This window comes from Ranitomeya imitator, chromosome 3 (assembly GCF_032444005.1).
Source record: "Ranitomeya imitator isolate aRanImi1 chromosome 3, aRanImi1.pri, whole genome shotgun sequence".
NCBI lineage: Eukaryota > Metazoa > Chordata > Amphibia > Anura > Dendrobatidae > Ranitomeya > Ranitomeya imitator.
The window spans coordinates 325,813,987-325,826,050 of record NC_091284.1 but is presented as its reverse complement, the minus strand read 5'-3'; the positions used below and the strand labels follow the sequence as shown (position 1 = coordinate 325,826,050).

The 12,064-nt window shown below is 40.6% G+C and overlaps 1 protein-coding gene across 9 annotated transcripts in view; it reads right to left on the bottom strand.

The window, feature by feature from the left end:
- SCMH1 (Scm polycomb group protein homolog 1) overlaps positions 1-12,064 on the bottom strand; it is a 205,345-nt gene that overhangs the window by 16,469 nt on the left and 176,812 nt on the right. For 6 of the 9 annotated variants that reach the window (XM_069756683.1, XM_069756685.1, XM_069756684.1 and 3 more), the window contains 4 exons: positions 11,609-11,809; positions 3,918-4,088; positions 3,686-3,814; positions 3,219-3,401 (listed from right to left, as the gene is read on the bottom strand). In XM_069756683.1, coding sequence (XP_069612784.1) covers positions 3,219-3,401; positions 3,686-3,814; positions 3,918-4,088; positions 11,609-11,809 — 684 coding nt within the window. The remainder of the gene's footprint in view (positions 1-3,218; positions 3,402-3,685; positions 3,815-3,917; positions 4,089-11,608; positions 11,810-12,064) is intronic. The other 3 variants (XM_069756690.1, XM_069756689.1, XM_069756691.1) reach the window with 1 other exon arrangement.

Here is a 12,064-nt window from a genome sequence, read left to right as displayed (position 1 = left end):
TGTGGCTGTTCTAAAATTTAAATTGGACGGACATCAAGAGAACTAAGAATGCGTATACGGGAGCATGTGCGGGACATTCGTGCAGCCAAGACGGTGACTGATTTCTCCCTTCTTAAGACAATCCCGCGCCATTTTAAACAACACCATGGGAGTGATCCCCTGTCATTTATGGTGTGTGGAGTTGATATTGTGCATTTAGGAATTAGAGGGGAAGGGGGGGACTATAAAAAGATACCGGCTCAAGTAGAAGCCAAATGGATCGTGACACTAAACACTATGACCCCTAGGGGTCTCAACGAGTCACTGTCCCTTTCATCTTTTTTATGATTTATCTGGAGTAGTTTCCTGCTGTGTGTGCTTATGATGAGTCTCCGTGACATACAGAGTGTTCCTGTCACTTTCCCACACCCTTCGCCTGGGTGTTTATTGTTTTTATATTTTTTAGTTGCTTTTCTAATATATATATATATATATATATATATATATATATATATATATATATATATATATATATATATTTTTTTTTTTTTTTTTTTTTCTTTTATTCCTTTAACTTTTGCAGCAGGACCACCTTCTGTGATCTTCCTCACCCTGAATGATCCTTGAATAACAGAGTATTTATATGTTGGACTATTTCAAATCATGGATTGAACTTTAATTATGGATACTTACGCAATCAGGCACCGGATCGATGTATAATATAATGTTGTAAATCCATTGTTTGTTATGATATTTTTTGCCCTCTTGGATACATCTGTGATTGCTCTGGGCCATACAATATACTGTGGGTATCATTCTCAGGATAGATTCACAGGAACGCCTTTTCTTTCTACAAATACATCTCATTGGTGATGCAGTGGCTGTGCGCATGCGTCCTGCCGCCCAGGATTCCCGGAGTACATCAGCGCGTCTCTTTGCCTCCTTCTCACGCGCAGGGACTGCCTTTTCTCACCGCGCGTGCACAGTGATGCATGACGCTTCGGTGTATCTGCTGGGACCCTGGGTGAGCAGTGCGCATGCACTGATTTCAACCACTGCTATTGGTCATTTCTGTACCATGTGCTCTACCACATGACCATAAAAGGTTCTTGCAGCTGCATTTGTGTATTCCCCTTGAGAAAGTGGTGCATTAGACATGTGAAACGCGCGTTGGGGCTATCCACACCTGGCCCATGGTCCTTCAGCTTCTGCCCGTGGTAAGTTTATGCCTCCCCTATGATCCCATTTTGGATTTATGCATTCGGCATCTATTTTGTGAGGGGTTGGCTTGCCGTCTTGGTATTCTATTGCACTAGGCACTTTACTTTATATGCACAGTCGGGCAGTTGCAATTGTTGGTTCTCTGTTTGTTCTGTTTCTTTCACTGCATATGTTTCTTACTTATACTTTTGTTATGGTACTTTTGGGTATATATGTTTTACTTGGAAATTATTAATAAAAGATACACTTATTCTATTACACCTGTTTGCTCCTATTTTCTCCTTTCATATATGTGTATTTGGAGTGGGTATTTGTTTTTTTCTTGGCTCGGTTGGGCTATTTATAGCCCTATCTTGATGACATTAAGATGTCACTGACCTTTTTGTGTTTACTCATTAAAATAATGGTCAGTCAGTTTTTTGATGAACACTGAAACAATTTGAATTGTAATTCTCATCACTATACTGTCCAAGGTAATTACTGGTAATTTGTTATCACTAGCCATAAATATATACTTCTTATCTTTACAATTCAATTTGGCTTTTCAATTTCTCTGCAAATTCTGTTGTTTGTGATTTTTGAATAGATGTCCCAGAAAAAGAAGAGATCAAGTTGGTAATCCAAACACGAGGGCAAATTTGGACCCCAAATTCACACCAATGCAGAGAGCACCCATTAATGAACAGCATGCACTGTGAAAGAGGCCTGCCAGGTCAAAATTGTCCATTTTTTTACCTTTATTCCTGCTGCTCTATGGAGTATTGGTTTTTATCTTTTCTTTTCTTTTTTTAAATTGGCCATATTGTTCTAGAGATATGGGCTGGTTTATTTAGTGCTAATTTTTATATTTATCAAGAGGGGCATGAATTTGGATGCTCTACATCACTAACCCGTGAGCAAAGTTGCCTTACAAAGGCCATAAAAAGTAGTGCAAAATAAAAATGCCTAGAACTCTGGAATAAAAAAGCATAATAATCAGGGAAGCGGTGAAAATAAAATATGAGGACAGGCTGGCCACATTTCACCTGGTATAACAGTAGTGACTGCAGTATGATTTCATATTTCAGACAAAGGTCCTCTTCAGGACTGCAAACATGGGTAGTCAGAAACATGAGGGAGCCGTTGGCTGACCACTTATATGATGGACGGCTACTGCTTCTCACCCCCCTAAATAAACAGGCACACTCATCTTGACTATGAATGTAAGCCTTTATGATACATTGAGAGGAATAAGCTTTTGGGAGACGTCTCTAAAAGGAGAGTATAAATGATCAGACATGTTCACTTTCAATGTTGGATTTTGTTAGACATCAGTCATAAGGAGACAGGACACCAAAATTGGCAGCTTTAGCCATTCTGTATGGCCATAAGAATTCAAAAGTCTGATACACATCTAGAGACGGGCGAACCTGAACAGTAAAGTTCGGCGTCCGTACCAAACACTGTTCGGGTACTGACACCGACTTCACCAGGAAGTCCGTGTTACTGTTCGAGCCCCCGAACACCAGATATTTGTCATGCACATGACAGAGTGGTAAACACTGGATGTCCAGGTTCATGTCTGGGTACTGTTCTTGTATCCGAGCTTTTTTTTTTTTTTAATTTTACTGTTCAGCCGAACCCGAACAGTAAACACGACACGAACATCCAGGGGTCCACCGATCTCTATATACATCTTCATTTTATGAAACTGCAAATACATCTACTGGTGATATGCTCAGAGACTTTTACTGGAATCTGACTCAATATTCTGGACAAAGGTTTGCCAATAGCAACGTGTTTAGAATTTTGTGCCGTAATTGCAGTAGCAGAAGTCTCTAAAATATGCCCAATGGATTTAGAGAGGATGTGATAGAGGTGGACTGTTTCGTAAATACACAACAATGGGCCGGGGCAACCTCTTCACCCACCATCTACATACTAGCAGAAGTGCAGGACATTTCCATCCACTTCCAGGCACAACATTCTGAACATGTAATACCCCCGTACATAAGATATACTCTTATTGTACTACGTACCGCCTGAGCTTTGTCGGCGCACAGTTCCTTGGTACAGGCTGCTAGGCTTATGGTGAATCCGAAAGGAAGGAGACCGATATTCCTTAGAGACTCTACATGTATTTGGGCTACTAGGAGATTCTGCAGGACCCAGACGCTGCTCCATTGACCCTGGAAGTCCAGCATCATTCAGGAAGGTTTCTCCTGGAGACATACAAAGGTTGCAAAATAAAATCTAATGTTACAACTGAGTTTTCTTCATTCTTTGCATATATGGAATGTAAATAATTAGAAAAACATGGCTGCTGTTTTCCAAAAATGGCTCCACATCTGTCTACACTTTGTGTGTGACATTGCAACTCATTCTTATTAATTTCAATGGAGCGAAGACGCAATGCCAGACATAACCCTATGACAGATGGGGGCTGCTTCTGGAAGAAAATAACTAAATAGAAGTCTCATGTATAAGAAATATGTAAATAGGTTACCTTCTGACGCATGGCAATCATTCTTTGGTACTTTGGGGCACAGGGGGGCATTGTATAGAGGTATTTCTTGAGAGTATCTTTTGGATCCTCTGCCAGGACCATGGAGATTGCCCTCAAAAAGACACCTTTCTAAAAATAGAAAATGGTGTTAAAAACACTTTACAAGAAGTGAAGTTTATGCCAGTAGTAACAGATATTACACGTTATGCACCATAAACATTAACATCGGTACCTGTTAAATATCGCTCATTCTCATATGATCCAGGATTCTGCGTGAACGGCTGGTTTCCAAATAAGTTGTCACTACGCAGGTTCCGGCAAAGTTTCTCCAGAAAGCGAAGGACATGCACAATACTGTTTACTGCTGGAAGATTGAGTGTGTGCTGTTCCCTTTCAAATATCGCTGCAAAATAAGATCAATCATAACTAATTCATCGGTGAAGGTGAATCACTGCATCATTTTTCATTTAGTCACAATGAAATAGTAGTGCTAACCCCACAAAGGTACGACGGTTCTACATCAGGACACATTAGATAAAGTTGTCTGAACTGCCAACCATTTAATGTGTGTGTGTGTGCTGACTGTCCTGCCAGATTACAGTATATAAAGGGATATAAGCATTAGGGCAATTTTTATCCTCTGTGAGGAGGTAAGCCGCTGCCAGATGATTCTGGTAGAGTCACTCACAGAATACACAGGAACGCTCAGCCATGCTTTCATGTGTATGGTGGGAGCCGGTAGAGATGGCTATGGGCTAAACAATTGCCAACTTAACCCCTTTACCCCAATTTTTACAATTCTGACCACTGTCCCTTTATGAGGTTATAACTCTGGAACGCTTTCATGGATCCTGGTGATTCTGACATTGTTTTCTCGTGACATATTGTACTTCATGTTAGTGGTAAAATTTCCTCGATATTACTTGTGTTTGTTTGTGGGAAAAAAAACAGAAATTTGGCAAAAAGTTTGAAAATTTAGCAATTTTCCAACTTTGAATTTTCATGCCCTTAAATCACAGAGATATGTCACACAAAATACTTAAGTAACATTTCCCACATGTTTACTTTACATCAGCACAATTTTGGAACCAAATTCTTTTTTTGTTAGGAAGTTATAAGGGTTAAAAGTTGACCAGCGATTTGAGATCGGACGCCATGTCGCGTTTGGAGAGCCCCTGATGTGCCTAAACAGTGGAAAAACCCATAAGTGACACCATTTTGGAAAGTAGACCCCTAAGGAACTTATCTAGATGTGTGGCGAGCACTTTGACCCACCAAGTGCTTCACAGAAGTTTATAACGTAGAGCCGTAAAAATAAAAAATCATATTTTTTTTTTCACAAACATTATCTTTTGCCCCCAATTTTTTATTTTCCCAAGAGTAACAGAAGAAATTGGACACCAAAAGTAGTGGTGAAATTTGTTCTGAGTATGCAGATATCCCATATGTGGGGTAAACCACTGTTTGGGCGCATGGCAGAGCTCGGTAGGGAAGGAGTGCAGTTTGACTTTTCAATGCAAAATTGGCTGGAATAGAGATTTGACGCCATGTCGCATTTGGAGAGCCCTTGATGTGCCTAAACAGTGGAACCCCCCAATTCTAACTCCAACCCTAACCCGAACACACCCCTAACAGTAATCTCAACCCTAACCACACCCCTAACCCAAAGACGCCCCTAGCCCTAATCGCAAACCTAACCACACCCCTAATCCTAATCCCAACCATAACCCTAACCACACCCCTAACCCTGACACACCCCTAACCCTGACACACCCCTAACCCTAATCTCAACCATAAACGTAATCCAAACCCTAACCCCATCTCTAGTCCCAACCCTAACTTTAGCCACAACCCTAACTTTAGCCCTAACCCTAACCTTAAGGATTTGTTTACACATACTGGGTTTTTTGTGGCCCGTATCGCTTCAATTTTCACGGTCTGCAGCAATAATGGACAGCAAAAAACTTGCGGATCGCAGTTTTTCGGGATTCCAATACTATGGAAATAGTATTGGAAAAAAAAACGGCGTTAAGCAAAACCTAAGTCATGGTGCACCCCAAAAACAAACTTCCGTTGTTTTTGTGGCCCCATTGATTTTCAATGGGGGCCGTGTCCGTAAGCCAGAAAAAAGTGAGCAAGCTCGATCTTTTTTCATGGCCGTAAAAATGGCACTCGCGGCCATATGGCACACAGTTAAATTATTGCGGCCCGTTTTTGCGGCACCATAGAAATCTATAGCATGTGTAAAAGAAGCCATATCCTAATGGAAAAAAAATAGAAATAAATACATTTTTTTTATTTTATTATTTCTCCCTAACTAAAGGGGTTATAAGGGGGGTTTGATTACTACTTATAGCGGGTTTTTATGTTTGGGAGCTGTCACACTCTAAAAGACTCTTTTTATTGCAAAAAATAGTTTTTGCATCACCACATTTTGAGAACTATAATTTTTCCATACTTTGGCCCACAGACTCATGTGAGGTCTTGTTTTTTGCGGGACGAGTTGACGGTTTTATTCGTACGATTTTTGGGCACATGACATTTTTTGATCACTGTTTATTACAATTTTTGGGAGGCAGAATTTAAAAAAAACAGCAATTCATGAATTTCTTTTGGGGGGGCATTTATACCGTTCCGCGTTTGGTAAAATTGATAAAGCAGTTTTATTTTTCGGGTCAGTATGATTACAGCGATACCTCATTTATATCATTTTTTTTATGTTTTGGCGCTTTTATACAATAAAAACTATTATATAAAAAATAATTATTTTTGCATCGATTTATTCTGAGGGCTATATCTTTTTTTTATTAGTGATGACAATGTAAGGTGGCTCGTTTTTTGCGGGACAAGATGCAGTTTTCAGCGGTATCATGTTTATGTATATCCGTCTTTTGATCGCGTGTTATTCCACGTTTTGTTTGGCGGTATGATGATAAAGCATTGTTTTTTGCCTCTTTTTTTACGGTGTTCCCTGAAGGGGTTAACTACTTTTATTGTTTTGTTTTTTTTTACATACATAAAGAAATTTATGTTTTGGAAAAATATTTATTTTTCTTTATTTAGGATTTTTTTTTTAAATCTATTTTTACAGATGTTATTTTTTTTTTTTTATTTTGCGACATTGTCCCAGAGTGGGACATCACTACATAGTATCAGATCACATAGTGGCGATCTGACAGGTAGTGCAGGAGGCTTCTCAGCGCCTGTTCTCAGCAGGTACTGACAAGCCACCTCCCTGCAAGACCTGGAAGGACCCCTTGGATGTCTTGGATCCGGGGGCCTGCAGGGAGGAGACCCTTGGAACAACGCGATCACATCGCATTGTTTTGAGGGTCTCAGGGAAGCAGCAGGGAGCCCCCTCCCTGCGCGATGCTGCGTTATGCCACCGGAACGCTGTGATCGTGTTTGATGCGATCATATTATATAGCACTGTATACTTACAATTTATGATTTTGCCTTTTTATCCAGATAATTCTTCTCTTTTTCATTGACAAGCTGAGTCCTTGTAAGTTTTATGTAGAAACAGGAGGTCAATTCTCCCTGTATGACTCAAGAGTCACTGCAAAAGTCCCTGTCAGGCGGAGGAGCAGAACAGCTGGGTTAGGAGTTGAAAACGGGAATGATAAATTCAGGGACAAGAGACTTCCTGTTTCTACATAGAGCAGAGAAAGAGAATAATTACTAGGCAGAAAGCAAAATGAGCAATTTTAAGTGCAGAGCCATATAATATGATGACGGCAATATATTGAGATGATAAAAACTTTGATTGGAGTGCTTATTTAAAGCTTCACATAAAGAATTATCCACTCAGAGCAGGATGCAGAAGCCGAAGAAAATAAGTTTTGTTTAGTTCTGATCTTTAGTTTGAGTTTTAATCTACTTATAGTGATGTATTGGAGGTTGGAGAAGCTGGATCTAATAAGGAGCCGACATACTCTAACCAGGGTACACTTTGAATTAATTTATTATAGAGCTTAGTAACATTACAGTGCATATTTTTTTGCAGTGTTGCAGTGTATTAACTTTTGCTCCCTTGGTGCCAACATGCGACCGTCCAGGCTGAAAACCATCGATGAATGAGCTGCTGCGAGATTTCCGCTAGCACAGTAAGAAAAGCCTCACTGTGCAGAAGTGAGTTCACCGGGTGAAATTTCTTATGGTGAACTCTCTGAGACATTCTCACTGTGCTAGCGGGGATCTCACTGAGGTCACTGCAGTTCAGGGGCCAGACTGGGAAAGCAGCCTCAGTGACCGGTGGTAACCTCGATGACGTCACCGCTAGTCACTGAGGCTGAGCTCAAAGAAGTTAATTCTCCCAGTGGTTCTCAACCTGGACAGTCACATTTTGGCTCTGTTCAGGTTGAAAACGGTTTATGCCCAGATTACTGCGTAGGAAAGAATGACGGACGTGAGGGATATGGTAGTTTTCTATTTTTGTTTTATTACAGGAAGCGATGGCTTCAATGGAATGGGTGATGTATGGTTCAATTTAGATTAATTAAAGGAGTCTGTGTCATTCTTTCAATTAAAGGACTTTATTCTGGCTTTGTGTTTATTTACGATATAACTATAGGATTAGTAGTGGATAAGTGTCTTATAGACGCCTCTCCATTACTAAACCGTGGGCTTGATATCACCAGAAAATACAAAGATGACATCAACCCCACTTACCACCGCTACAGGGCAAGTGGGAAGTCGGGCAAAGTGCTAGAATTGACGCATCTAATAGATGCGCCTTTTCCGTGCGGCAGCAGGTTGTTGTTTTTAGGCTGGGGAGGGGTCAATATTAATGGCCCCTTATGAACCTGAGAATGCCCACTTTAGCAAGGCTGGTTGTCAAAAATAGGGGGGAGGAGGTACCACATCATTTTTTTTTTAAATTATATTTACTTAGAAAAAAAACAGCATGGGGACCCCTCTATTCTTGATAACCAACCTTGTTAACACTGACAACTGATTGCCCCCAGCTGTCAGTTTTGCATGACAGGTTATCCAAAATGCAGGGGAACCATTTTTCTTTTTAAATTATTTATTTAGAGTGTGGGAAGTGCAGCTGTCTGACCGACAGTAATAATTTTACAGAGGATTAGAAGCAATGTTTACACATGACAGTATGGCAAACACTGGATGTTTGGGCTCCCCAATCAAGTGAATGGTGCCTGCATCCGGTTACTGCTCTGGTACCCAAACTTTTTTTTTTTTTTTTAACTGTTCGGCCAAACCCGCCGGACCCGAATATCAAGGGGGCCCATCTTTAATTATTGACCTAAACAACATTCAATTTGTTCTTTCCCATCCCTCGATTGTGTCTTTTTTCAATAGTACTATGTAACTGGTTGATGAATGTGTCGAGTGTGTGGTTGGTACTACACTGCTCAAAACAATAAAGGGAACACTTAAACAACACCATGTAACTCCACATCAATCACTTCTGTGAAATCAACCTGTCCAGTTATGAAGAAACACTGAATGTGAAATAATTTCTCCAGCTGTTGAGCAAATGGAACAGACAATAGGTAGAAATGATAGTCAATTAGCAAGACAACGCCTATAAGGGTATGTTTCCATGTGGTGTATTTGCTGCGGAGTGGACGCAGCGTACAGCCACAGCATCCTTTCCGCAGCATCCAGATGTTACAGGATAGTGGAGGGGATTTTATGAAATCCCATATCGACTATGCATTCAAAGACGCAGGTGGCAAACCTGCATATACGCACATGCATTACTTCTTAATAGACCGCAGCATGTCTATTTATCTTGCAGAGTCGCTGCGGAATGTCTGCTGCGTCCAAAGTGCAGGGAATACGCCACATGGAAACATACCCTAAAGGAGTGGTTCTGCAGGGGGTTATCACAGACCATTTCTCTTTTCACACCCTTTTTGGATGTTGTTTTTGCCATTGCTCTCACCCTTAAAGGTACTGTACAGTGGCATAAGGTGGTGTCTACAACCCACAAAAGTTGCTCAGGTAGTGCAGCTCATCCAGGATGGCACATCAATGTGAGCTGTGGCAAGAAGTCTAGCTGTATCTCTCAGCACAGTGTCCAGAGCATGTAGCAGATACCAGGACACAGGCTAGTACACCAGGAGACATGGAGGGAGATGTAGGAAAGCAAGAACCCAGCAGCAGGACCGCTACCTCTTCCTTTGTGCAAGGAGGAAAAGGAGCAGTGTCAGAGCCTGCAAAATGACCTCCAAAAGGACACCAACATTCATGTGGTTGCTCAAATTATTGAGCTTACAGCCCACCACCATGCAGGGTGATTGGCATTTGCCAGAGAACACCAAGATTGGCAGATTTAACACTGGCACCCTGTGCTCTTCACAAGCGAGAGCAGGTTCGCACTGAGCACATGTGACATACTTAACAGAGTCTGGAGATGCCATGGAGAATGTTCTGCTGCCTGCAACATCTTCCAGCATGACCGGTTTGACAGTGGGTCTGTAATAGTGTGGGGAGGCATTTCTTTGTAGGGCAGCACAGCCCTCCATGTGCTAGCCAGAGGTACCGGGATGAGATCCTCAGATAAATTGAGACCATATGCAGGTGCAGTGGGCCCTGGGTTCCTTTTGATGAATGATAATGCTAGGCCTCATGTGGCTGAAGTGTGTCAGCAGTTCCTGCATGATGAAGGTATTGATGCTATGGACTGGCCTGTCCGTTCGCAAGACTTGAATTCAATTGAGCACATCTGGAACATCATGTCTAATTCCATCCACCAACTCTATGTTTCACCACAGACTGTCCAGGAGTTGCCTGATGCTTTAATCTATGTCTGGGAGGAGATCCCTCAAGAGAACATCCGCCGCCTCATCAAGAGCAGGTCCAGGCATTGTGGGGAGGTCATACAATGTCTTGAGGCATTTCAAATGAAGTTGGATCAGCCTGTAATTTGATTTTCCACTTTGATTTTGAGTATTATTCCAAATCCAGACCTCCGTGGGATATTAATTTTGATTTACATTGATCATTTTTATGCTTTATTGTTCTCAGTGCATTCCACTATATAATGAATAATGATTGGCAACTGGAATATTTCATTCAGTGATATCTAGGATGTGGCGTTTTAGTGTTCCCTTTATTTATTTTTTGAGCAGTGTCTACATGGGTGTCGAACATGCATTTCTAAAATGATTTATGTATTTATGTATAAAATTATGTAATTATATATTTTTAAGATTATTTTATTTTTGAGTAATGTATTAGTATTTAGTGAGTATAGGGTAATATACTTTGGACAATGTATTAGAGTGTTGTACTGTGTTAGCCAAGAAACAAAATTTAGATACAGCGCGAGGGCATCTTCCTCAGGTTTATATATTCCATTACATATGCACTAAATTGGTGGGGCAGCAGAGTATATCTATGACGAAAGGTTAGCCCCTTTACCTGTAACACTAAATTCGCAACATGTTTGCGTCCTATATCAGAGATTTGATTAAAAAATTCACATTCTTAAAAAAAAAAAAAAAGAAGAGTACAACTGTGCAACAGAAAGCTCTTCTCTTCGCCGGCCATACACAGTAGATGGCTATTGGCCAATCGATGCTTCGGCTGACTGTTCGGCCAACAGTCATCTCCGCCGCCTCTCCTATATATAGGAGTGATTTTTCAGCAGGAAGCCATTGACTGCAGATATGTAAGCTATAGGGTGTGCAACCAAATATTAAGTTGAAGGTGCCAACAATTTTGTCTGGTTAATTTTTGGGGTTTTGTGTGAAATTATGTCCAATTTGTCCATTTTCTCTGTTTTTTTGTGATTTTCCAATACATACACAGGATATAAACATGTACGGTATATAACAAAATGTGTAATTCTTTATTCTCTGGAACAATTGCAAGGGTGCCAACACTTTCAGCCACGACTATCCTTTGTCATGTAGTATGTAGTAAATGTGTAAAATCAATGGGTACACTCACCAGATATTATTTCCCCACCATGACCCTGCTTTAAGAAAGCAAACACAGTTTTCTGATGGTAGGCACAGTCTATGCAGGCTTGAATGGCTTGCTGTAGGACAACAGATGCCCGTGCTGGTCCAAAATGATCTGGAAGGTGCTGAACTTTTTTCCTGTCAAGGTGAGGGCCAGAATCTCCATTCTTGTTTAGATAAATGCAAACTAAGGAAAAAATGCACCAACTGAAATATAAACTTGTAGCTCACTATATATAGCTGGCACAAATTACAGTAACTTTCAATATATTTACAAAGGTTTACTGCAAGTAGGAGAAATTCATCAATGTAATTACACCATTTTTCTGGTGAAAAATATGTTGCTCAGGCCAATCACAACTTTCAGGCCAATACCAAAATCTGAAATCCCTGTTATTTCCCAGTAGTGCAGCTAAAAGAACATATTAAACTTACTGTGTAA